This window comes from Galeopterus variegatus, unplaced genomic scaffold, assembly GCF_000696425.1.
Source record: "Galeopterus variegatus unplaced genomic scaffold, G_variegatus-3.0.2 Scaffold4222, whole genome shotgun sequence".
Taxonomy (NCBI): Eukaryota; Metazoa; Chordata; class Mammalia; order Dermoptera; family Cynocephalidae; genus Galeopterus; species Galeopterus variegatus.
In genome coordinates, this window is record NW_007730333.1 from 100,533 (window position 1) to 127,201 (window position 26,669).

General features: G+C 51.4%; 2 protein-coding genes across 4 annotated transcripts in view; one reads left to right on the forward strand and one right to left on the reverse strand.

Annotated features, from left to right (window-relative positions):
• Window positions 1–1,301: 1,301 nt before the first annotated feature.
• On the forward strand, window positions 1,302–5,741 carry RPL32 (ribosomal protein L32). Of its 2 annotated transcripts, none has more exons than XM_008587028.1 (4): window positions 1,302–1,407; window positions 2,478–2,578; window positions 3,182–3,363; window positions 5,546–5,741. In XM_008587028.1, the coding sequence occupies exons 2-4, from the start codon at window positions 2,483–2,485 to the stop codon at window positions 5,673–5,675; spliced, it is 408 nt and encodes a 135-aa protein (XP_008585250.1). In that variant the 5' UTR covers window positions 1,302–1,407; window positions 2,478–2,482; the 3' UTR covers window positions 5,676–5,741. The 2 variants fall into 2 exon arrangements, with proteins under 2 accessions (XP_008585250.1, XP_008585252.1); XM_008587030.1 differs by lacking the exon at window positions 1,302–1,407 and adding an exon at window positions 2,323–2,347.
• A 1,477-nt stretch (window positions 5,742–7,218) lies between these two features.
• The window catches only part of CAND2 (cullin-associated and neddylation-dissociated 2 (putative)), a 29,500-nt gene continuing 10,049 nt past the window's right edge, over window positions 7,219–26,669 (reverse strand). The window contains exons 6-16 of one of the 2 annotated variants that reach the window (XM_008587032.1): window positions 26,466–26,504; window positions 25,029–25,154; window positions 24,715–24,857; window positions 22,706–23,001; window positions 22,158–22,299; window positions 20,317–21,819; window positions 18,213–18,308; window positions 14,143–14,312; window positions 12,845–13,009; window positions 10,404–10,511; window positions 7,219–7,446 (exon numbers count right to left, since the gene is read on the reverse strand). In XM_008587032.1, coding sequence (XP_008585254.1) covers window positions 7,219–7,446; window positions 10,404–10,511; window positions 12,845–13,009; window positions 14,143–14,312; window positions 18,213–18,308; window positions 20,317–21,819; window positions 22,158–22,299; window positions 22,706–23,001; window positions 24,715–24,857; window positions 25,029–25,154; window positions 26,466–26,504 — 3,016 coding nt within the window. The remainder of the gene's footprint in view (window positions 7,447–10,403; window positions 10,512–12,844; window positions 13,010–14,142; window positions 14,313–18,212; window positions 18,309–20,316; window positions 21,820–22,157; window positions 22,300–22,705; window positions 23,002–24,714; window positions 24,858–25,028; window positions 25,155–26,465; window positions 26,505–26,669) is intronic. The other variant, XM_008587031.1, reaches the window with a different exon arrangement.

Here is a 26,669-nt window from a genome sequence, read left to right on the forward strand (position 1 = left end):
CCCTTGGGTCCTAACTCCCCCCCCCCCCATTAACCCACTTGACCCCGTCAAGACCTTTACCTTCACGACACGCATCACTCAGCTGCCATTAGCACCGTGCTTCCACGCCCTGCATCCCATCTGACTTCACACAGCCCACAGGACAAGCACGATTCATGAAATGTGCTGCAGCCACAGACACAACGGGTCCTAGTCCCAAGCCTGTCACTTGCCAGCTGTGTGACCTCATGCAAACACTGGGTCTCCTCAAACTCCTCTTCCCTTCCCGGCCAAAATCTCATGACGGAGGTGACGGAGATGTCCACACCTGCTCTTCTCTCCCCTCCTCACCTCTCATTCAGTCTTAAGCACAATCTAGTTCCGCTTCTGTCCCCATGTCACCCATGGAACTGCTTCTGTCAGGATCACCAAGGACATCTGTACTGTGTTCGAGATGTGGCATCGAGGGTTCTTTTTCCTCCTGAAATTTGACTTTCACAATCTTAAAAAACAAGAAAAAAACTAAGCAGTTTAGCCTAATGGTTAGAAGTGTCGACTTTGGGGCCGGCCCGGTGGCGCACTGGAGAGTGCACCGCTTGGGAGTGCGGTGGCGCTCCCGCTGAGGGTTCGGATCCCATGTGGAGACCGGTTCCCGCTCACTGGCTGAGCGCGGTGCGAGCGCGACACCGAGGGTTGCGATCCCGTTGCCGGTCAGTAAAAAAGACAAAAAAAGGAAAAAAAAAAAAGTAAATGCTAAATACATCATTGTTGTAATTATTCTCAGTTATCAAAGCCATGTAAGGATAGTAGGAAGCTGGGACTCTGGAATTTCCCATCGACTAGTGTGTACCACAGCAGGAGTTTGTTTGTAAAACAGAGAAAATAATAGAACTACCTTATAGAATCAGTAGGGACAGCAAATCCCGTTGAATGGTGGCTGTTACAGTCCCAGTACTACTTTCTATATAAATAAATTCGTGCGAGGGAGTTATTGGGACGTCTCTGTTCTGTTCCCTCCTGGCCACTAAGAGGCGCACTTTGGGATAGAAGAAACTCGGGCGGAAGTAGTCTAAAAACCGGATTGGGCTTCAACTTTTGGCGGAAGTAGATGCTCCGTACCAGGTCAGCACCCTACCAGGTCTGAGCTCAGAAAGAATTCCAAATTTTCTACGTAATCCCGAGGCAGGTAAGGTAAATTTCCAGTTCTATTCCTAGATATTAATGTATAATAGAAAAACATGTATACTTGGCATTTTTTGCAGCATTATTTCTCTAACGCATCTTTATTTTCTTTGAAGGACCCGTGGCCGGAAGAGCTCGTCTTTTCCCTGCCAGGACCTAAGGGTCACGTCCCATCAGCCCTTGCGCACCCCCTCCCCTCTCTTTTCCTCGGCGCTGCCTTCGGAAGTGGCCGCCATCTGTTATTCGGTGAGTCCTAATCGTGGGCCATCCTCATTGCTGCGGCCTTCATCTGGCCTCACCGCCCCATGGTGTCGTCTCTGGGGCCATTGCCGTCGTCGGTTTGCTGGATCCTGTACGGGAACAGCAGAGCGGTCTGGGAGGCGATGGGGTTTTGCCTCCCAGGGCTGCTTGCTGCTCTACGGAGGCCGCCTGGGGTCATACAGAGCCGCGGACTGCTCGTTTGATCCCCGGCGGTGCAGGTGCTGGTTGGGGCCGGACCACGGTGCTGCTGGGAGGCCGTGGAGGACCTGCGGTGGCCGGGCTCGAGGCCGAGGGTCCCGCGCTCGCCGCTGTCGGCCCCGCGCGGCCTCCCCTCCCCCGGGGTTGCTGTGGGTCGACTCGTTAAGCCGATAACAAGCTGCGGCAGCGGGCGAGGGTCTCGGGGAGACTTAACGTGAAACGGCCCGGGTCTTCGAGAGAACAGGAGCGCCTGGTGGAGAGGGTGGGGTAGCGGTAGGGCGGCTCTCGGTGTCTGCAGGTGGAACCGCACCCTCAGAGGACCGAGGCGTTTGGAAGTGCGTCGTGGTGTGTGCGCCTCACGAGGTTATTGCAGAGCGCCAGCCCCCAAGGGAATTGTCTGTTTTTCTTTATTGAACGTTTACTTTGTGCGGGCATTAAACGTGCGGTGTCATCTACATTTTACAGGGGAAAACTGAGACTCGGATTCAAGTGGATTGGCCAACGCCCCTGAAGGACCACCTGGGGGGCCGGACACTAAGTGGGGTGGGATTTGCTGCCCTTTACAAGCCGAGAAGGCCTTGGGGTCAGTTTTGTTTTAGGTCAGCAGTTGGCATATTTTCTTGTGCTTTTAGTGGGTCGGTGACACCTCACCTCCTGGGATCGCGTCTGGAGAGTGACTAGTATTCTGCCAGCTTCGGAAACGGGAGGGAAAGCAAGCCAGGCAGAGGTACCCATTCCATTCCCAGCTTGCTCAGTAGTTGGAGATTGGAAGACACTCTGCAACAGTGTTCAAACCCTGGGCAGGAAAACCTCCTTCCAAGATTCTCCTTTAATTTGGGTCTGCCTCTTTCTTTAAGGCATCATGGCTGCCCTCAGGCCCCTTGTGAAGCCCAAGATCATTAAAAAGAGGACCAAGAAGTTCATCCGGCACCAGTCAGACCGATATGTCAAAATTAAGGTATATGGTAGTGGGATGGAGATGGTGTTGGGGTGAAGAAAGGAGTTCTTAAACAGGCTGTAGTGTGTGTGACATCACCTGGTGGGAGGGTTACTTTTGACAGATGAACTCGTTTGTGGTCGGTGGGAGAGCTCTCTGTAGAAACTCAGGTCTCCCTGAGGGTCCCTCGAAGTGTAAATTGAAATTTAAATAAGGGAAACTTGGCTGTTTTGAGGACTTTGTATTTATATCATGCATTTTAGGTGGCCTGATGACAGCAGGAGAGGCAGATGATGCCCATTTTATAGATGAGAAAACTCAGGTTCTGAGAGCAGGGCTCTGTCATATCACATACATGGTCCCTCACATCTGCAGTATCTGTCGTGCGGGTGTGAGCGTGGATCTACATTTGTACTGATTAAAGCCAGAAATTCCAACTTTTTCCACCAATAAAAGCTTGAAGTAGAGGAGTCGTTTGGAAAGTAGAAATCAAGGGCACTGCGCATCTCTGCGGGATCTTGGAGGCTCCCTGGACCGTTTGGCCGCTGCCCTTGCGCGTGGTGCTTCTCCCTTCCTGGCGGGTCACAGCCGCACGGACACTTACCACCTGTGCGCTCTTTTCAGCGTAACTGGCGGAAGCCCAGAGGCATCGACAACAGAGTAAGGAGAAGATTCAAGGGCCAGATCTTGATGCCCAACATCGGCTATGGGAGCAACAAGAAGACAAAGCACATGCTGCCCAGTGGCTTCCGGAAGCTCCTGGTTCACAATGTCAAGGAGCTGGAGGTGCTGCTGATGTGCAACAGGTGAGGTGGGTCCCTCCTCTGGGGTCAGGCGTCAAGTCTGCTGCATCTGTGTGAGTGGCTCTGGCGCACGCTTTAGAACCTCTTGGGGTGCGGTTGGAGTGGTGTGGGAACATGAGACCGGAGAAAGGAGGACTTTGGTAGACACAGCGAACTCTGTGCTTTGAGCAGTCTTTCCAGAATAGTGCTTGCTCTATGTGGGGGGGTGGGGGAGAGGGCCAATAACCCCAGACCTAAGTGGCACTTTATTCTATGGTGTGGTGGAGAGCATCTTCAAGATGTTACAGGAACAAGGGAGTTGCTGCCTGACAGGGGCAGGAGGGCTTTAGAGCCCAGTGCGGTCTGAGGTGGAGGAAAGGAGGAAAGGCAGGCAGAGAATACCTTACAGAAAGGTGTAGAGATGGAAGAGCACACGGAGGGTCCACAGGGCTTTAGCTGTAGGTGTGGTGGGCAAGTTAGACACTTGGTGTATAAGAGACTCAGTGGTCTGCCTTGGCTGAAACTCTAGGGCTACGGAATGAGAAAACATTTCTCATGGAAAGTGATTTAGACACTTTGTATGAGTCTGGATTGAAGGGAGTGGTATTTTTTGGTTAAGCAGAGGATGGTTTATTTTCTTCCCTTCCCAGTAAACAAACCAAACATCCGCGTTTGTCTGTAATGGTTGTAGACAAAACTAATAATGAACAAAACCAGTATTCTAACTTGGTTATATTTTGAGATTGGAGTTTTAACCAGATGTTGAAATGCTGGAAGTTTCTTTTAGAAAGGATAAGGGAAAGAATTATTGATGGATACCCAAACCACAGTAAGCAGGTCGGCAGCTGAATTATGGCAGACAGACATAACTAACTCAGTACGTGGGGTGTAGCAGAAGTGATCTTTCTTCATTTGTGGTTTGCTGCTTGCCATATATATGTTTTATTAGCAGCATGGAAGTGTTCATAAAGACCCATAGAAATACTAGCAGCAATAACCAGTTGGAAACAACTGAAAATGTAATTGGTGAGAGGTAGAGTACTGGGTGGAATATTACACATCCAAAGTGGTTGTCATGCAGAAGTGTGGAACATGCCTGGGCGCGGGATGCATTTAAAATGGTTAGTGCACTGTGACTACGGTTATCAAATATGTAGGTGGACCAGGACGGGGAGGGTTTTTTTGTTTTTAAGTGTAATGCAACCTAGTCTTAAAAACATAGACTCATTTTAAAATATAGCTACTTTGAACTAGTGGACTCCTCTATATAAAACAAAAAATTCTTTGTGTGGGTTAACTCGTCTCTTGCTGTTACAGTTATTTTCCCACAGTGTTCTTAAGCTATGCCCACAGCCCCATTTAATCATTCCTTACAGTCCTGCTTCTGTTGTGGCTGAAATTGCTTCAGGGGTGGAATGTCTGTTCGTAACCCACGGTCGATGGCTTGATAAGCCACCTGCTTACTGAGACTGCTCCTTAAGCCATTTTGTATCAAACTGGGGCAGAGCATAGCTGCCTCTTGTACTTGTGAGGAATTAATTACAACAGTACCTGGCATACTCAGTACTCGGGATATGTGAGGGCTTGTTACTGACTGGGTGACTTTAGGCAGTGTTACTTCTCTCAACCTGAATTGTGTCCTCAACAGTCAAACTAGGAGCCCTTGACTTGATTCAGACTTGTATTCTGCTCTTGGCCACTTTGCAGAGATTTCCAAAACTTCTCATGGGCAAGGCCAAGCACCCGGGGGGTGGGGTTGGGCCAGTTAGTACTGAGAGAGAATCTTTGGACCTGGGGTCTGGGCCTGTGTTTGTCCTTGTCCTTTTCCATTATTTGCTTTGTGACTTGGGAATTCGCTTCCACCTTTGTGGGCCTTGGTTTCCTCATCTGTAAAATGGAGATGATACCTGGACTACATGGCTGCTGGAGGACTAAGAGAGGGGACAGTGTGGGTGCTTGATAAACTAGAGCCTTCTTATTACTACCAGGGAGCACTGCAGGAGCCTTACCCACTGGTACCATGGAATCAGGGGACTTGGGGTTTGGGGGCATGTAGGTCTCAGTCAGCAGCCATTGACCAAGCACCTCTCTCTGGTGCTGTGACTTGGGGGTTAGAGTGAACAAAGCCATGGCCTCCCCAGTAGAGTTCTATAAGTGTGTGTTCAGGGCTGGCTTGTTCCTTACCTACTTAATTATTCTCTTCCAGATCTTACTGTGCTGAGATTGCTCACAATGTTTCCTCCAAGAACCGCAAAGCCATTGTGGAAAGAGCAGCCCAGCTGGCCATCAGAGTCACCAATCCCAATGCCAGGCTGCGCAGCGAAGAAAACGAATAGACAGCTCATGTGCACGTTTTATTTGTTTAAATAAAACCGTAAAAACTGCCATCTGGCATTTTCCTCCCTTGGTTTTAGTTTTCAGTTTCTTGACGAACTTTGACAGCTTGTCACAGAGATTGTTCTTTTGCCTGTTAACACCCAGTGGAGTCTTCCCACTTGGAGGGTTTATAAAGGACATTCAACCTTGAACAGGGAACATGGCCTCATTGTGCCCAGGCTAGCCTCATTCAGCTCCAGTTGGGGCTGGGGAAGAGGGAGGAAGAGCTGGCCCTCAGACCAAAGTAGGCTGTCAATTGAGACACTGAAATGAGGAAGCTTGCATCTCCCAGGCAACAAGTAGCCGTTCTTAGCTTCACTTTGTAAAGCTGATGACAGTTACCCATGATGGTTCTTGTGAGAACTGAGAAAACTTGCATCAAAGTGTCCAGAAGAGTTTCTTCCGTACTCTGAAATTCTTATGGGGTGCAGAGACAGTATCCCATGACTTCTGTCCAAAGACACAGCAGGATGATTCAGCCTTGGGTACTGGAAGGTGGCCTCCAGCCTCTTATGTGACCCCTGCCCCAGCTGCTGCCTCAGGCCTAGTTGTACCAGTTTCCCAAGGTGGGGGGTCACTGGCGAGGATCAGGCCTCTTGGTTGGTGATCTCACATTTAACATGACAAAGCTTCCTTTTTAACTGCAGCCCTGAACCTTCCTTAGACAATATTATTGTTTGTTAAGGTTATGATCCCTCTTAGGGTCTATTCATCAACCTGGGACATCACAGAAAATACTTTGGCCTGTCACTTACATTTCTGTGTCTTCAAACTAAAAACTGGAAATGACACATTCAGAACTTTTCCTCAGGGCCAGCCCGTGGCTCACTTGGTAGAGTGCAGTGCTGATAACACTAAGGCCACGGGTTCGGATCCCATATAGGGATGGCCGGTTAGCTCACTGGGAGAGCGTGGTGCTGACAACACCAAGTCAAGGGTTAAGATCCCCTTACCAGTCATCTTTAAAAAAAAAAAGAACTTTTCCTCAGGACACAAACAGTTGATTATGCCTGGGTGTTGACCTGAAAGGTGACTTGTACCTCTGTGTTGCCCAGTTTGCTACACAAGCACTGACTTCTGGCATCGCAGAATTCAGATAAAGTGAAGTAAAGAAATATGCCTGCTGTCTCCTAACTTGTCACAGCTGTGACCACAGTCTAAATACTACTTGGGGAGGCAGGAAGGGACTCCCCAGCTTGCAGGAACCAGACTAACTAATACGAGGGGGAATACGGTAGAAATCACTGGAAACCTCACCCTGTTTTCTTTGAGTGACTGTCCTGAGTTAAAGGGCCCAACTGCTGGCAGCCTCAGCTCAGGCTGGCGCCTGGAGTTTGGGTCCCTGGAGAAGGCACTGTAAAGCCCTCACCAGGAGCAGGGGCCCCTAGTGAGATGATGGGAGGGCAAAAGGAGAGGTCTGAGGCCTGCGGTGGGAGGTGAGGCCTTGGGCTTTGGTGGGCTCCTTTCTCTTGAGTGAGGGCCCACCTGGGCACTGGGGGAGGGCTAGCTGAGCTCCATGGAGTCCGTGCTGGGCGCTGAAGCAGAATCCTTCTGGATGCTTTCAAAGAGGGCAGCAAGTTCTGGGTTGGATCGGATTTGGGAGGAGAAGTCGGCCATGCTGGGGCTTTTCCCCACCTCGGGGATGGTCAGCAGGGCGGCCACTGCCCTCATGGCAGAGCGCTTCAGTTCATCTTGCTTCTCAAACTCCTGCTTCACGGAACCAGCCTTGACCTGAAGAGGGAAACAACGGGAGGGGCTGTCTCTTACTGAACCTGGCCTCACACCAACACCTCCTCACTGGCCTTTGGCGTCCCCTTGGCCACCTGTGATCTTCCCCACCAAATCCGATCCGCAACTTCGAGGTCCGAAGTCTCCAGGCTCCCCTAACTACCCCCCTCGGCTCTTCCACCTTGGTGCTTCTAGGCTGGCTTGTTTCCCCAGGGCAATCCCTGCCTTCCAAGAGGAGCCTCTGACCAGCCAGCCAAACTGCACACCTTTATTTTTGTTAATTTATACTTTGTAGAGACAAACACTAGAGTATGGCTTTATCATCTCCTTCCAAGGACAGCAGGGATCCAAGCCTGTACTTAATGTGCTTAAAACCTCAGTCGTCTGACTGGACTGAACGAATGGATTACTGTGACAGTCTTCTAGTGGTCTCTCTTCCTCCTCTCATGTCCCTGCCCTGTGATCCATTCCTCAGAGGCAGCTGGAGAGTAAAAATTGAAAACTGCCTTCTGCGTCCTGTTTCCTCTTTCTCCATCATCTCCCGCTAATTCAGAAAATCTCAGTAATTCCTCCACTGCTTATGGAGTAAAGTTCAAATTCCCTATGCTGGGTCCTTCCCCTAAAGAATCTAGTGTAGTGGGTAAGATCTTGACAATTGGGTTGGACAGTCTTGGGTTCACACGGCTCTGCCCCCTGAGAGCTGAGACTTCAGGTGATCACTTCTTTGAGCCTCGTCTCTCCATCTGTGGGTAAGAGCCACCGCTTCCAGTGTTGCCGGGAGGGTTAAATGGCTTAGCACAGCTCCACACTCGCTTCTCTGAAACCCTTGGGGCCAGCTGTGCTTTGGAATCCAGGATTTTCGGGGTTTTAGAAAGGTAATGCTGTGCAAGTGACATTCCCAGTGAGGTCTGGTGCAATTCTCTGTAATCAAATACATTAATATCTCCTCCTCTAAATAGATGAAAGATGCATGAGTGTTATGAGCAGTATAATAAAAGGACCCAAGGACCAAAAGTGCCTCATGCTAGTTCAGGTCAAGTTACTAAAAAACGTTTGGTTATCAGAGCTTTGTAGATTTCAGAATTGTGGATGAAGGACTGAGGATACGGAAGTGCCAGCACCCCACACAGTGCCCCAGATGCCTCCCGTGCAGCCAGACCGAGTGGCCTCTGTGCACCTCAGTACAAAGCTTCTTCTTTTTTTTTTTTTTTTTTTTTCTTTTGTCTTTTTCCATGTCCAGCAACGGATCGCAACCCTCAGTGTTGCCCCCGTACCGGACCGGGGACCGGCAACGGGATTGCAACCCTCGGTGTTGCTCCCGCGCCTCGCTCAGCCAGTGAGCGGGAACCGGTCTGTATGTGGGATCCGAACCCTCGGGCGGGAGCGCCGCCGCGCTTCCCAAGCGGCGCACTTATCCAGTGCGCCACCGGGCTGGCCCCTAAAGCTTCTGGTGCCATCTCGCCTACTGCAAGAGTGCCCTGACACTGCAGTGCCATTCACAGCTCCTCTCTTGTGAACAGGGACTTTTCTCAGTGCCATACCGAGACTGTCAAGACTGCAATGGCCCTGAAGAATCACTGTTTTTTGGATTGGCTTGATACTGAGCATATGTTAAAAATTTAAATTTACAAGGCAGGTTTCTATTAAATTACAAATTTAATCTGTGCTGTGGATTGAATTGTGTCCCCCAAAGTCCGTGTATTAGAAACTTAACCCCTACTGTGAATGTGTTAAGAGGGTGGGAAATCCTATTATGGTAATTGAAATGTGGAGCCTTGAAGAGGTGATTAGATTGTGAGAACCATGTCCTGGTAAATGGGTTAATAAGTTGAGGGTTAATGGTGATCACGGGTGTGGTTCTGAGGGCTTTAAAAGGAGAGCACGTGAGTCTCTCTGCTTCTGTGTTTTTTGCAGTGTGACACCCTGCATCGCTGAAGCCACCACCAAAGAAGGCCTTCATCAGATGTGTTCCCTGGACTTTGGATGTCCCAGCCTCCAAACTGTAAGCAATATATATTGTTTCTTTACATATTACCCAGTTTCAGGTATTTCTGTTATAAGCAACAGAAACAGACTAATACAATCTATTTTACTCACATAAGTTTTTTTTTTTTTCCGAAAAAGGTTTTGCCCGGCCTGTGGCTCACTCGGGAGAGTGTGGTGCTGATAACACCAAGGCCACGGGTTCGGATCCCATATAGGGATGGCCGGTTTGCTCACCGGGTGAGTGTGGTGCTGACACCACCAAGTCAAGGGTTAAGATCCCCTTACCGGTCATCTTTAAAAAAAAAAAAAGAAAAGAAAAAGGTTTTGCTACTTGAAAATTACTGCTCTATGTGTATCTCTCCTCTTTAAGATCCAGTCTAAAATACTCTGGATTCTTTTTGGTTAATTCCTACCCTTTCAAAACCCAAATTAGTTCTTTCATTCAACAGGTTTTTCCTGGTCACTCTCTGGGTGCACCAGGCTCCATTTCCAACACTGCAGCTTTCCACGAGGCTTTCCGCCCCAGATGCCTCCTCTGGACCCTTGTGGCACTCCTGTCTAGCAGAAACTTGCCCTAGATCAATCAATCACAAGAGTCTGAGCCAGCTTCCCAACCAGGATATGAGCGGATTGGCAGTAGGGAACCATCGTGTTTGACGTTGTATCCTTTGTACCTTGCACAGGGCCCAGCACCCAGGAAGTACTTAATGAATGAAAGGTAAGAGACAGCTGGGTTTGAATAGCTCTGCAATTTACTAGCTGGGTAGCCTTGGCCAATAATTTAACCTCTCTGAGCCTCTGTTCCTGTGTATACGATGGTAAGAACGAGAAGTAATTTCTAGGGCAACGATAACAATTAAGTGAAGCACTTCACACACCACCGCACCGCGAGCCGTTCGGTAAGTGGTTGTGTATGTTCGCAGAGGATCCAGCAGGTGCTCCAGGGCCTGGCCAGGGCTGGGGCAGGGGCTTACCTTGGCAGTGCAGGTGGCCCTGAGTGGTTCAATGAGCCGGTCCACCCTCTGCAGGACAGGCACAGGACACAGAGTAGCCAGCCGTGCGAGCATGATGAAAGTCAGCATCTGCCCAGAAGAAAGGAGATGGAGTTCTCGGTGAAATGACGCAGGACCAAAAGGAGTGGGCCCCGGGGAGAGCAGAGGCTCTGCAGCCAAAGCCTGGAGCCCAGGTCCAAACTCCCACAAAGTTCTGCCAGGGCCCTGCCCAAGTGTCCCCCTCTGGGCCTTGGTTTCCTCATTTATAAAATGTGAATGGTAACACTTGCTTGCCAGCTACACTTGGTTGACCTGAGGAAGATCAGATAATAAGAGGAACCAGGGAGGGTCCCAGTGGCACCACATGGGTGCCAGGGTGTTCACTGCAGCGTTGTGTATACCGGTGAACATGTGCAAAGAAACTACGTGTGTAACAGTGAGCTCAACAGAAAAGGGGGTTCCTGTGGCTGTGAGATAGGACAAAGAGGACTGATGCACATCAACAAGGAAAAAGCAACATGCGAGAGATGTGTGTTAAAAGATCAGGAGACAAAACATCATATGTGGTGGGATCTCATTTCTGTAACCTACATCTCATACACGCATCTCCAAGGCTTTGAGAGCAGGGACCCTGTCTGTCACACTGACCTGTGTGCGGCACTCACTTAATACTGGGTGACTAAGTAAATTAAGAATGTTTATGTGCATCTTTCCAGGAAACATACTGAGATTTACAACAGTGGTTCTCTCTAGGTGGAGGGGAGGTTTTGGGGTGATGATTACTTGCTTCTTTGTTTGATTTTGTCTTGTGTGACTCTTTCAAAACAAGCATGTATTACTTTTGATTAGTTTATATTGGTTTTTCATTATAAAAGTGATTCATGCTCATGGTATATATTAAGAAAAGATACAGTATGATGTTTCCTCAAAAAATTAAACACAGAATCACTATATGATCCAGCAATTCCACCAATTCCAGGTATATACCCAAAAGAATTGAAAGCAGAATCTGAAAGTGGTATTTGTACCCCCCATGTTCAAAAAGCGAAAACAACCCAAGGGTCCATCAATGGATGAGTGGATAAACAAAATGTGGCACATCCATACAACGGAGTATTCCTTAGCCACAAAAGAAATTTTGATACACACTACAATACGAATGAACCTCAGGGACATTATGCAAAACAAAATAAGCCAGTCACAAAAGACAAATACTGTATGATTCCACTTACATGAGGTACCTAGAATAGTTAAATTCATAGAGAACTGTCAGTGTTTAAGAGGCACATAGTTTCAGTTTGGGAAGATGAAAAGTTCTGGAGCTGGATGGTGGTGACGGTTGCACAGCACTGTGAATGCACTTAATGCCACTGAACTGTGCACTTAAAATGGTTAAAATGGTAAATTTTATGTTATGTCTATTTACCACAATAAAAAATAATTCCTATTATATATGTGAATAAACTATAAAATTTTTAAAAACAAAAAAGGATATAAAATGAAGAAACCTGCTGCTCCTCCAGCCCTAACCTCACTCCCACAGGTAATACAATGGCCCAAACTTCTAGAACTAGCTTTTATCACTTAACAGTGGATCCTGGTGATCTTTCACTCCAGTACATGAAGAGATCCAGCTCATTCTTTTGTTTTGGCAGCTGGCCAGTACAGGGATCGAACCCTGGACCTCAGTGTTATAAAGCTATGCTCTAACCAACTGAGCTAACTGGCCAGCCGCCAGCTCACTCTTTCTAATGCTGCTGCTATTGCACTTAGTTTATTAAGCCAGTTCTCTACAGATGGCCATTTGGGTAGCTGCCAGCTTCTCCCAGTGCCCAGAAGGCTGTGAAGGACAATCCTGCACATAAAACTGTGAACATGTGTAGGAGTCAGCCCAGAGGTTTTGTGCACAGGTCAGATGGGATAAGGCGGACTTGCTGGGTCAAAACTGTGTCTGGGAATTTAAAAATTTTCTAGTTACTGCCAAACCATCTTCCAAAGAGCTTGCCCAACGTACACTCCCATCAAAAGTGTCTGCGAGGGGCCGGCCCGGTGGCACACTGCTACAGTGCGCCGCTTGGGAGCGTGGTTGCGCTCCCGCCGAGGGTTCGGATCCCACATACAGACCGGTTCCCGCTCACTGGCTGAGCGAGGTGCGGGCACAACACCGAGGATTGCGATCCCGTTGCCGGTCCCGGTCCGGTACGGGCGCGACACTGAGGGTTGCAATCCGTTGCCGGACACGAAAAAAGACAAAAAGGAAAAAAAAAAAGTGTCTGCGATGTGGGTTCCTTTCCTTATTGGAAAACAACAATGCAGCAGTTTTCAGGGGGGTGCCTGGAGTAGGGAGCGGGGATGAATAAGCATGGGCCCAGTGATGCTGCCTGGCTGTCCCTTGGTCCGGGGTGGCCCGCACTTGGTCCTACCCGGATGTCGTAGTGGTCCTTCAGCCCATCCTCCACGTGGTTCAGGAACTCACAGATGTCCAGCTGGCCCAGGCAGCTCTCGAGCAGTGAGTACATGCACTCAAAGGCCGCCTTCCGCACGTCCAGCCCATCATCGACTGTATGCTTAAAGGGCCCCATCTCCACCTGCAGGAGGGAAGGGTGACAAAGGGGTGGGGAATGTGGGCCCAGGGGTAAGAACACCTCCCCTCGTTTCTGCCACACACCCCACCCCTCTGTTGTTCAACACCGTGTCCCGGCCCCAAATCATGCCTTACACTCTCAAGTCTCCACGCCTTTGCTCAGCCTGCAGTGCCCTTGCCCGGATAATAACAGTGGTAATAATAATAAGTGCTATTGTTATAGTCTACTGATCAGGCACTGTCTGAGTGCCAGGCACTGTGCTGAGCACTTGACAGATGACATCTTACTCAAGCAGCACAGCTGCCTTCAGAAGTAGATGTTATTATTGACCCCATTTAACATAAGCGGAAACTAAGGCTCAGACAGGTTAATTAACTTGCCCAAGGACACAGCTAGTGGCTGAACAAGAACTGAAAACTTTTAGCCTATGAAACTTTTAACCATGAGGCTCTGCTCTTAATGGTAACCTCCTCTTCACCCCTCAAAGCCCAGCTCACATGCCCCTTCTTTTGGAAACTTTTCCAACCCTCTAAACAGAGTTGCCTCCTCGTCAGTGATGCCAGGTGGCTTGGACCTCATCACACTGTGTGATGACTGAGCTGTTAAATCAGCTTTCATCTCTGCCTCTTCAATGCTTACTTTGCCACGTGGGCCCTAAGTAAGTTAAGTACTCAGCAGGGTGCTCATCTCTCTCCTTCAGGAGGCTGTGATCAGTTAGTTGGTGACAGAAACCACGTCTGGCCCAACTCTGAGTCCTGGCATTTGGACCCAGTGCAGGTGCTGGGCGAACACCTGCTGAACACTGAGTGACAAGAGTAGCTGACACTGACCCAGTGCCAGCTGTGTACAGGAGCAGCTCTGAGCAGTTACAGGGCTTAACGCATTGAATCTTTGCAACAACCCTATGACACAGACACGATTATCATCCTCATTTTGCTTGTGAGGGGAAACTGAGAAGCAGAGAGGATTAGGTTGCTCTGGCTGGGGTCACACAGCTGGGAAGTAAGGGCAGGACTTGGCCCAGGCCACACGGCCCCAGTGCCTGCTCTGATGAGATTTCCCCTAATCCTTGCCACAGCCCTACCAGCAAGGCATAAGAGGCGGCTTCCCCCCAGGGTCCCCAGCCTGCTCCTCACCTCTCGGATGAGGTCCCGGCGGATCTTTGTCTCCTGGTAGAGGAGGGGCAGGATGTCGTCCAGCAGGTCCCAGACCAGCGAGGGTTTATTGTGCACGGCCGAGTTGAAGAAGGCCAGAGTGGCGCGGCGCACGTTCAGGTCTGGGTCCTGCAGGCTCTCCATGAACTCTCCTGGCAGAAGGACCAGAGCAGTGTGAGGGACACATAGCCAAACCACAAAACCACCTGTATCCTCCACCTCAGATGGCTGGTTACCGTGAGCTCTGCACACCTGGCTGAATGGGGCAGGCATGTTCTGAGCATCTGCTTTGTCCCAGGCGCAACCACCCATCAAAGTCCAAATAAGAATTCCAATCCAGGCTCTGCCATTTAAGTATGGGACCTGGAGAACCTCAACGTCCTCACCTGTAAAATGGGTTTAATAACAGTACCTACACTTTTAGGATTAAAAACGTGGTAATGTATATAAAGCACACAGCAGGGTGCCTGGCACAGAGCAAAGACCCCACAAATGATAACTTGACCTTATTACAGATGAGCCTCCTGGAGATCAGAGAGGTGAAGAAACTAACAGAGTTACAAAGCACCTCTCAGAGTGTTCTTTTTGTAAATCTTTAGAACTGTGTTAATGTTGTATAAAGACAGTCCCTGATTTACAACAGTTCGACTTAACAATTTTTTGACTTTATGATGGTGCAGAAGTTATATGCATTTAGCAGAGACGTGTTCAGGGTGGGCTGGGCTAAGTGTGATGTTTGTAGGTGAGGTGCATTAAATGCATTTTCAACGTACAGTATTTTCAGTGTATGATGAGTTTATCAAGAGATAACCCCATCATAAGTCGAGGAGCATCTGTACTTAATAAATAAATAAAATTAAGAATGGGAGAATGCCTAAAAAAACTAACTGTATTTAAAATGATTAATATAACTGTCCAGTTTATGAATGAGAAAACAACTAATCCAAACAAAGTATTCTGACTTTGAATGCCCTCAGGCTAACGACTAAAGAACTATGTATAAATATAGATTTTTCACAGAGATAAGGGTTGGTAATTCTCAAGGTGCATTTCAGGATTAATAAAATAAAATGAAGCAAATAGAGGGGCCGGCCCATGGGTCACTTGGGAGAGTGCGGTTTCTAACACCAAGGCCACAGGTTCAGATCCCTATGTAGGGATGGCCAGTTTGCTCACTTGGGAGAGCGTGGTGCTGACAACACCAAGTCACGGGTTAAGATCCCCTTACTGGTCATCTAAAAAAAAATAATAAAAATAAAATAAAATAAAGCAAACAGGATTAAGAAAATACGTATCTTGAAGATATTGGGAGCTGGGTTTCTTACTATAAGAGAAAGGAGTTATGGATACGGAAAGGGGGAAGGCTGGAATGGACCTTGTGGTGCTGGACTAGAATAGGAGGCAGGTGTGAACTCATGGTTTTCCAGATAGGTGGTATGTAGGTAGATAGATGGAAGGAAGGTCAGAAGAAAGGAAAAAAAAAAAAAAAAAAAAAAAGGAGGGAGGAAGAAAGGAGGAGGGAGGAAAAAAAGACACGTACAAGTGCATATGTATGTGGACACGTGCACGTGTGTGTTTGTCTGTGTACACACATATACACATTTCCTAGTTTTGTCTGCTGAGAGGGCCTAGCAGCAAAGGCACCCCATAGAAATGAGCACACCTAGTGTCCACATCTTGGATTCTAAATACCATTCTCCACTAAAAGGAGTCAAGTCTCCTTGGAGAGATGGCTGATTCCAGGGCAAGGGCAGGAAAGGTCCAAGATGAGTCTAGAGCATCTTATTATTTTTTTTTCCTTTTTGTCTTTTTTCGTGACCGGCAACGGATCGCAACCCTCAGTGTCGCGCCCGTACCGGACCGGGACCGGCCATGGGATCGCAACCCTCGGTGTTGCCCCTGCCCCTCGCTCAGCCAGTGAGCGGCCGGTCTGTATGTGGGATCCGAACCCTCGGCGGGAGCGCCACCGCGCTTCCCAAGCGGCGCACTATAGCAGTGCGCCACTGGGCCGGCCCTAGAGCATCTTATTACATCAAAAAGTAAAGACACATCCAAAGAACGATGGTGACATGTTTAGGGAGCACAGGAACAAGCTTGAAGGGCTCCCAGTGGCTAAATCTGAGACAATCTTGATCCTCAGGATTAAATAAAGGCAGTAATAGATTATAACTACTGAATGAAATGGGAAACCATGAGTCCATGCTGATATAAATAAATGATGAATAAATTAATGGGGGATGGCCAGCTGCCAAAAAAAAAAAAAAAAAAGAAATCAGGGAGAAGGAAGAGCTCTTCCTGAGAGTAGAAAGTTATAAATACAGAGGGATGACAGAGTCAGAAAGTTGCTGTACGGCAGATATCCCAGTGACCACTGGTTCAGGCAAGCAGCAACAGTGAACACTAAACCTAGCGAGCAAAAATTTGATGAGGAGATTTATACTGACTCAAACATAGTTACTCTAGGTCAAGGGTTCAGATCCCCATCCGGCCAGCCACCCAAAACAGTAATTATTTATCCAAAGGAAAAAGAATAACTATAGAGCGAAGGAAACTGGCTGTCTCCACCTCAACCAGGGGATCAAAGTTACCACCCCCAGCCACAGGACAGACTGCTGTCACGTGCCCCGATGTGATGCACGGGGTAGGATGGGATGTCTCCCAGCAGAGCAGGATGCACAGCCAGGGCTGGCAGCCTCTGGGCTCTTTCTACTGAGCCATGCTGGTTCCCATGTTCTCCACTCTCTGAGAACACAGTACGGGGAGCTGGCAACACCCGAGTTCAAATCCCCTCTCTGAGACTTAGTTTCTTCATCTATAAAATGGGGCCAGTCCTACACACCATGCAGGGCCTGTGAGGATTAACTGAGATGAGGTGCATTAGAGGCCAAGCGTGGGGCCTGATACATAGCGAGAGGTAAACACTGTGGTTCCCACACACTAAAGCAAAACCAGAACACCCAGGTGGAGGCCCCTGGGGGTGCCAGGCCTGGTGGCTCAGTCACAATGGAGGAAATCAGTCTGGGGGCGTGTGTCTGCTGGGTCAGGACATGGGAGGAAGTTGCTGCTGACAGCAATGCCATAGCTTCTGGATGTGGTCTCCAATTCAGAGTGTGGTCACATTGCCAACCCCTTGGGCTCACATAACAGCACCCGGTAGGTGGGGATCAGCACCCCCATCATACAGGTGAGGATGAGATGACCTGTCCACGCTTACACAGCCAGCGAATGGCAGAGTCAGGAGTTGAACCTGAGGCTGGTGGGCTCCAAAATCTCTCTCCATTCCACTGGGCTGCCTTGCCTGGATGAAGAGGGCTGAGACTCCAGTGCAGGCCAATTAATAGCTAGCTGCAGATTTGGTGCTCTGAAGGGGCGAGGGGTCTGCCTTCTCTAGGAAAAGCCTGGTCCTGCAGAGCCCCAGGGAATGGGCTCAGTCTCTTCCCAGTGAAGGTTGCTTGGGCTCTTCAGGCCAGAAGGACCCTCAGACAGAGGAGCCACTCTTCCCTGTCCCAGTTTGGTACCTGCTAAAGCTAGGGCATGTGAGAAGTTGGTGGTTTTCTGCTTTCAAGAGCCTGTGTGTTTAGGGAGCAGATCCTCTGAGTACCCAAGGTCTCCTAGAAGATGCAGATAAGAGTTTCTGAGGCCCGTTTGACAGATGAGAAAACTGAGACCCATGGGGCCGGCCTATGGCTCACTTGGGAGAGTGAGGTGCTGATAACACCAAGGCCACGGGTTCGGATCTCTATATAGGGATGGCCAGTTAGCTCACTTGGAAGAGCGTGGTGCTGACAACACCAAGTCAAGGGTTAAGATCCCCTTACCAGTCATCTTTAAAAAAAACAAAAAACAAAAACTGAGGCCCAGAGGTGAGCTCAGAGGCTCACACAAGCAATTCAGTGGCAGCACAGGGATTTGAACCCAGCCTCCTAACTTAAGAGCCAGGCCCTGCTGCCCATCATGGGGGTGAGGTGGCCTCCAGGGTCTCCAACTCTCCTTGGCTAATGTGTAAGAAACATAAGCCCAAGTTTAAGGGCTGGGTGGGGGGAGGTACTCACCGATGAAGCTCTTCAGGAGAGGGTCAATGGGATGGGGCTGGTCCAAGATGAGGAACTTGACCGCTGTGATGACAGTGCTCCGGGTGTGTGGCCGACCTGCAGGACGAGAAGAGGTGGTGAGCAGCAGGACATGCCGAGGCTCTCCCCTGCCCCTGTGGGAGGCAGAACTGCACCCCTCCCATCTCTGGGGAAGTCGATGCTACCCTTTCCCTTAGCAGCCTTGAATCACCCCAAACTCTTCCTGCTGCAGCTGAGAGAGTAAGACCACCTGTTCTCAGGTAGCCACGCTGCAGGATGCAGACAGAGAACCAATACCCCACGACAGTGGTCACTCCTACAAAGACCTTCCCTCAGGCCTTGTGAATGCATTATATTTTTCAGACACATTAATCCTCAGGATAGTCCTATTAATTAATAAATAATGAAATAAGATTCATTAAAATAAAAATGGTTATTAATCTCTACATAGGAAGAAAGACTCAGAGGTTAAGTTCACATCTAAGGCCACACAACAGATCCAGAATGCTTGGCCAGGCCCCTCCTGGGTGTGCATTCTCCAAGCAGGGGCCAGCTGTGCTTTGGGCAGGCTGAAGGCCATGGGGATTCCAGCAGAACTCAGACCATCCCCGAGCTCAGTAATGGAGAACTCACTCAGTTTTGCCTTGCTGCTTGCTTTCTAAGTAGAGAAGCTACAGAAAGGGAGGGAAATACATTTCCCCTAATGGTGCAGGAGATAAATCAGCAGATGCCCCACATGCCTCTGAATCTCCTCTGCACTGCTCACTCCTCCTCACCCCACGCCCGCAGCATGCTACAGTGAACGGTGAACAGATAAGGCAGACTTCACATGCGAGCCTCAAGGAGAAAGTTTACAACTGGGTGCCAAGGCATGAATGAGTGGAAGAGTTACTGGATTCAGACTTTCAGAACTGATTTTTTCCTCTTTTTCTTTCCATCCTGATTGGCTCCTAAGAAGATTTAAGGCGGCTGATGAAGATAAGCACAATAGAATAGGATTAGGTGAATTAAAAATAAAGAGAACAAGGCCAAGGACAAATAAGGGCAGAAGGTGAGATGGAGACTAGAATGAGAGGCGTGCAGAGCACGCCAACCAGGAGGTTCCACGAACTTGCTGGAAGCAGCAACTCTTTTGGCTCTAAGCTTCCTGGCAGCTGGTGGTGGAAAGGAGATGTGAGCAGGGGCCGGTTCAACAGCGGCGTGGGACAGAAACAGCAGGTGCCTAGACAGAGCAGGGCTCTTCCTCATCTTGACTCTTGTCTCATGTAATAGACAATGTCCTCAACAATATTCTTCCCGTTCACAAAGTGACAAGGGCCAGACCAGTGCTTCTGACAAAACCAGCAACCCGAGAGCCTTAACAGTAATCACTAACATATCTGGCAACACTAGCAGTGTTTTACTTACTCGGTGTTAATTGGATACCACACATTGTACCGAGCACTTGACCAGCATTATGTCAACCAACACATCCACTGATTCTACCAGGGGACCAGGTGACCAGCTCAAAGCCCAGAGGCCTTTCCCAAGAGCCCCACGACCCCACCTGCCTGCTTTTTGCCTCCTGGAGCTGTGAAATGCCTTGATGTGCCATTCATGACAACACAAAATACCTGCTCTCCTGGCTTTTGCCTGGCCCTCTCCAACCCCAGGGCATGTCATCCAATTCCAGTCTACACTGACATTACTCAAGCTAGCCCAAGAGAGCTGCACTCTTTGCAGGCTGCAATCTCTGGCCCCTCAGAGAACTGCTTTTATTAACCTTTGCCTGCAGCTCAGGCTGTTGTCTTCACCAAGGATTGTGAAAGTGGCATCATGAAATTTTAAAGTGTACTTGTTGTAGGGACATATCCTTGATATGTCCCTACATATCCCAGGGGGTCCCACAGGAGGAAGCCTCGAAGTCTCAGAAGACACTGTGTGTTCCTCTGTAGCTCCTTTGCCTTTATCTTACAGACACTGGGATTCCTGCATCTGAGGACTTGGAGTGGTTCACTCGGCACAAGCTGTCTGGATGCTCAGGGACAAACTGTGCCACTGAGCTGGGCCACTTCACCCACACCCATGGCTGTGCCCATGCCCCTACCTGCAGCAAGCTGCTTCTGGAAGCGGGGCAGAAGGAATGGAGGGTTCACCAGGACCAGCTTCCCGATGCACTCAGCCACCACCCCCCGGGTGCCCTCCTCAGCAGCCTCGCAGTGCTGGAACAGCAGTGCCCAGATGTCCTCGGTGTAGGGCTTCAGGCTGTCAGGCTGGGCGGCCCCCAGGGCCTCCCTGAGCGAGTGCAGCAGCAGGTACTGCCGCCGGGGCTCAGTCTCCATCTGTCCCAGCAGGAAGGGCAGGAAGTCGGGCAGGTTGCCAGCCCCCACACGACCCAGAGCATAGGAGGCTGCAACCCTCACGTCCTCACTAGGCGACCCCAAGGCTTCCAGGAGCACCGCCTTCAGCTCCCGCTGGGGGCCTGGCCCGGCCACCTGACCCACCTCGGCCAGCGACAAGAACGCCAGGACCTTGACCTCCGTGCTCGAGTGGGGCGACCTGGCATCGCAGACCAGGCGGTTGGCCATGTCTGCTGCCTCCTGGGGACAGGCAGCTGAGAGCGCTGCCACGCAACGAGCCAGCGAGTGGAACACCTGCTTGTGCAGGCCCGGCCTGCTGTCCACAGCCTGGTCATAAACTGGTGCTGTGAGCAGGCTGATGAGCTCAGAGTAGTCCACGCATGGGGGGCGGGTCCCCACCAGAGCCTGCAGGAAGCCTTCAGTGGCCGCCAGCACGCCCGCTGGCAGCAGGGGTGAATGCAGCAACCGTAGCAGCTCAGACAGCACAGGGCCACTGACCTCTGCCAAGGAGGCCGGCTGGGCCTGAGTCACGGTGGCAAGGAAGTCCACAGCCAGCTGGGCCACGTGCATGTCATTCTCGCTGACCAGGGCAGGCAGCTCGGCCAGCACGGCCCGCACGGCGGATGGTGGGAGGCTGTGTCCCTGGCTCTGGGCCAGGGCATCCAGGGAAGCCAGTGTGGCCAGCTGCAGTGCCCTCTGGTTCTTGCGCAGGAATGAGGCCAGAATGGGCAGTGCTTCGGCCAGGATGGGCTGCAGGTCAAGCTGCAGTGGGGACATGGCCACTAGTGTCAGTGCCTTGACAGCGGGCAGCCGGGTGATCTCATTTCGCAGGCGGTCCAGGAGGAGCAGCAATGTGGGCTCCAGGTCATCCCCAAGCCGGTCGCCCAGGTGGCCCACAAGGTGGCCCATGCAGGAGATGGCCCGCTCCTTCACCTCCTGGTCCAGGTCAGTGGAGCGGAGTCGTGCCAGGGTGGCCATGGACATCTCTCCAACGTATGGCTCAGGGTCCAGCATCCGAGGCCTGTCCAGTGGCCACAGGGACCTCACGAGCTCCTGTAGCACCAACAGGGCCTCAGCTGAGATCTTGTAGAAAGGGTCGGCCACACAGGCCATTATAGGTGGCAGGAGGGTGGGCAGGTGCACGTAGAAGGCCTCGGCTGGCTCTGTGCCCAGTAGCCCCTGCAGGAAGGCCAGGGCGTCCATCCGGATGGTGGAGGAGCTGGCGCGGTCGGCCAGCGAGAAGACAATGCCTGCAGGGTGGGTGCAGAGATTACAGGGCCATGAACCTTGACCCCACACAGCCCTCCCCGGAAGTGAGGAAGGAGCACCCACGGGTGCCTGATTTGGACCGAAATACCTCAGCTCTTATGCAAAAGTTTCCAAGAGGCCTGTGCTTGCCAGTGGCCAGGGCTGAGAGAAGCAAGGCCCGGGAACTCCTCCGAAACTGGGAGGCAAGGCCTAGAGCCTGGCCTTGTTCTCACTGCTGGCAGTGGGGAGCCACTGTGGGCTTCTACCCAGGGCTGGGGGCTGGGAGCTGGGTTCTGGAAGAGGCCCTGAATAGCAGATGCCCGGTTGCGCTGTGGCCTACCTGACACCAGCACGGGCATGTGTCCTGCCAGGCTGCCGGGGACGACGCCCGCCAGCTCAGTGAGAAGGCTGAAGCAGCCCTGGCGGGCCCTGACACTCCGATCTTTAAGCTGCCGCTGCAGGGCCTTGATCACAAGGGGCACCTGTGGGCAGGTGGAGGAGGTCAGGGACCACTGAGGAAACTTCCCACCCCATCCACTACCAGGGCTTTGCTCAGGCGCATGCCGGGGGAACACCTAGCGTGGAGGGGACGCCTCCCCAGCTTCTGCCACGGCTCTGTGCCAGGGCCTGATTGCCACTGGCAGACCCTTGTGGGTAGCTGCTACTCCTGCATCCATTTTACAGGTTCGGAAACACCCGGCTCAAGACCACCCAGGCAGTCTGGCCGTCACTACTACACTCTGCCGGAGGGAGCAGAGGCCTGGCTGGTCCCACCACAGGGGCTTCCTTCCCTCCACAGGTCGTCTCCGCGACGAGCTCCCACATGCAGCGACACTCGGCAGGGGCTGTGAGAGCAGACGCGAGGGAAAGGGCGGTGGGGTGGCCCACCTGTCCCCGCAGCGCGCTCAGGTTGCTGCCGGTCTGCGCGGGCGCCTCCACCGTCTCCAGCCAGCCCTTCGGGGGCCGCGTTTGCCGCAGCAGCGCGACGTAGGCCCCGAACACGTCGGCCTTGACGTTCTCCTCGCGTTCCCGGAAGCGGCGGACGAGCGCGGGCGCCAGCGTGCGGTGGAAAGCCGGCAGCAGGTCGGGCCGCGAGCCGATCAAGGCCGCCAGGCACTTGGCCGCGGCCCGGCGCACCTTCCAGCTGGCGTCGTCGTCGTCGTCGCTGTACTCGTCCTCGCTCTCTGGCAGGAACAAGACACGCGTGGAGCCCGGTCTTCCAGGACGGGTGGGTGGCTCGGGGGAGAAGGGGGAGCTGGTCACCGAGCCTCACCTCGGATGATCAGTGTCTGTACCCTATTCGCAGTGTTACCTACCTGTCAACGAACACCTACTGTGTGCTAGGAATGGCGCTACGCACGTCAAGTCCACAATCTCGTGTCAGCCTCAGGGCGACCTTGTGAGACAGGGATTCCTTCCCGGTTACAGAGATGAGGAAACCGGGGCTTACACAGAAGGTACGTCTTGCCCCAAGTTAGGGAAGTACTTGGCGTTAGACTAGGGTCCTCCTCCTGCCTCCAGACCCTTCACTGTTTTGACTACACCAGTGAAAAAAATGACTCCCAAGTCCAAAGTGAAGACTCAGAGATTCCATTTTGGGCACAAAACCCGTCCTTTGCTTTCAGGACTGGCTGGGTGATGTTTCCTTTACTGGGATTCCAGAAGAAGTGATACGGCATCCCTCTGTGCATCCCCCGCCCCCAGCCTCAGCCTCTCAAAGGTCCTGATTCTGACGGCTTCCAAGCAGGACTAATAATAAAGAAATGCTGCGTCTGTGTGGCTTTCTACTCTACAAGCCCCCTGAGAGGCAAGAGCTCATCGAGTCTGTACCACCACCTCAGAAATGAAGGTGCTGTGGAGCCCCATTTTACAGATGACAAGACTAAGGCTCACAGAGGGTGAGAGACTCTCCTAAGGGCACACTGACTCAGGCCCATGAGGCCCACCCTCATCACCTGGGGAGACACACATGAGACTCAGAGGGGGACGGCCTAACTAGGATGACCCCCAAGCACAGGTTCAGAGGCCAGTGTGTCCCTACCCATGCTACCCTGTTGACAGCTCAAACTCTCAGAGCACTCACATCTGGACAAGCCACATGGGCCACATCCACTGGTTGGCTCAGCAGATGTCCCACTCTACCCTACTTTCACCCATGATGAAACACCCACAGCTCCCTATTACTGACAAGAAAATGTCCAAACTCCCTGGCTTGGCACTCAAGGCCCCAGCATACCTGTCCAATCTCATCTCCTACCATCCCTCTCATTCCAAACACCCCTCAGGCCCTAAGTCCCTTGTCTCCATCATATGGCCTTCAGGGCATATGGGCATCTCTGCCCTGGAAATCCATCTGAGTGATAGGCAGGACCCCAGGCACAGGAGGAAGGAAGCCACTGAGTCCATCCCCATCCAGATCTCTCTCTCCCATGTCAGTGCCTATTGTTCTACCATTAGAGCTTCACTTTGCTAGGCTACAAGCATTATCTCCTCAAAATCACTGACAAAAGGGCACAGAGATGGCAGCACAGAGTGGGGGAGTCCGACAGACCTGGCTCCAAATCCCAGCTATGCCACTTCCTAGTTGCTTATCTCAGGCAAATCTCTTCTCAGTCTCAGTTTCCTTGACTGAAATATGGGGATAAGAATACCTGGCTTTCAGGTGATTGTGAGGAACATGAAATAAGAGTGCTTAGAACTCCAGCAGGTACTCAATGAATGACAGCGAGTGCCGCTATCGTTACTGGGATCTGTGCATCACAGAGGGTGGGGCTGGAGCCTGAGGAAGAGTTGGCATCAGGATGGGGGCACCAAATATGGCCCCTGTTTTTGGCTGGGGGATCCCAGGAAGGCTGTGCCCACCTCCACCCTCCAACCCCAACAGATTGTCCACCCACCTTGTTCACTGAATTCGCTATCCTCTGTCTCCATCTGCTCCTCGTCCCTGTCACTGTCATAGTTATAGTTGGGGTCATGCTTCAGGTATTGGAGGCAAAGGCTGGTCACATTGGGCACGTGAGGGCCCATCTCCTTGGGGCACCTGTGGGGCAGGACAGGGGAGGCTGGACCCAGGCAGGACAGGGTACAGGGCGGGGCCCAAGGGTGAGTCCTGACATGTCACTGCTTTGAGGCCAGCATCCTGCACCCCATCCCCACCAACTTCCCAGAGAAATCCCCTGGCCCTGTCTTCCAGCACCCCCGCAGCACCTACTTCCTCAAGAAGGCCTCGAAGGCCTGCAGGCAGGACTCCCGGAGCTCATCATCATCCAGGTTGCAGAACTCCTCCACCAGGGGCACCAGGCGGTCCAGATGGGCCCCTGCAAGGCCAGGTAGGTCACTGAAGCCAGGCCAGACCCTCTCCCAGCCCTCAGTCTGTCCCTGCGCCTACAGTCCTGACCTCTGCAAATTCAACTCAGAGGCTTCCCAGTCAAGCAGATGTGGATTCTAGCCCTGACTCTGCCACCTATATGCTATGGGGCCTTGGACAGGTCACAACACTTCTCTGACCTCAGTCTACTGATCTTCACAGCAAGGATAACAATGCCTACTAGGCAGAGACTTTGTGAAGATTAATGATCTGATGCAGATGAAGAGCTTAGCCCAGGTCCTGGCACACAGTAGGCATCAATAAGTAGCATCAGTTGTTGAAACTCACGTCCTTACCTTGTTTCCTGCACTAGGTTGTAAACTCTGGATGGCAGAAGCAGGGAGGCAGGTACTGCCCTAACAGACCAGGCAAGAGGCCCCAACCTGGTCCATGGGCTTCAGAGGATCTCACCTTTTTCCTTCTCCAGCTACACCCTTCCCCACAGTGCAAGAAAGGACATGCTGACCTGGTGACCCCAACTCCCCTTCTAGACTCTGACCCTGAGCCCTTGTTTGAGCCTGTGCAGGCCTCTTTCCCAGGTCCATGCTCCCAAAGGTAATCAGAGAGTGGCTGCTGTTTGGGGGGATGGGACAGAGCATGGACATGTGGGCTGGGGTGTCTCCGCACATGCTTGCAGCCCCTGCAGTGAGACAGCTGGGGATCAGGAGGGGCCGCCTGTGGGCCCAGCTGTATCTGCACTGCCTAGCGCTAGCCCGGAACTCCAAGGTGTCTGAGGGCGAATTCAAACCTGACTGTGGCATTCCATTTATAAAAACTAATCTATAATGACAGAAAGCAGATGGGGGGTTGCCTGAGGCAAGGCGGAGGGAGGGACGGACTGCAGAGGGGCACAAGGAAACTTTCTGGGGTGATGGAAACGTTCTGTATCTCCACTGTGCTGGTAGTTTCACGTTGTACACAAAGGTCAAAACACATTGTACACTTTAAATAGTGTGGTTACTGTATGTACACTATCCCCCAACAAAGTTTTTTAAAAATCCAAACCTGGCTCACTGTTGTTATTAAGGTATATCTGTCAGGGCCGACCCATGGCTCACTTGGGGGAGTGTGGTGCTGATAATACCAAGGCCACGGGTTCGGATCCCTGTATAGGGATGGCCGGTTAGCTCACTTGGGAGAGCGTGGTGCTGACAACACCAAATCAAGGGTTAAGATCCCCTTACTGATCATCTTAAAAAAAAAAAAAAAAAGGTATATCTGTCAAAGTAGGGGGATAGAACATATTTTATCTGTTTGGTGGCATTACCTTTAATAACCCACAAGCCTCCAGATCCAAAAAGTGACTGATCCAAGCTCCTTCCTGGGAGGCCTGCACTTGGCAGAGGCTCAGGCCAGTTTGCACCTGAGCTCAAAGCCCACCCTGCCCCAAAGCTCAAATCCCGCGCCAGCCAGGTGCACCCAGGTCCAGGTGCTTCAGCCCCACTCAGCCCCGCCCCCACTCAGCCCCGCCCCGCCCCCTTGCCG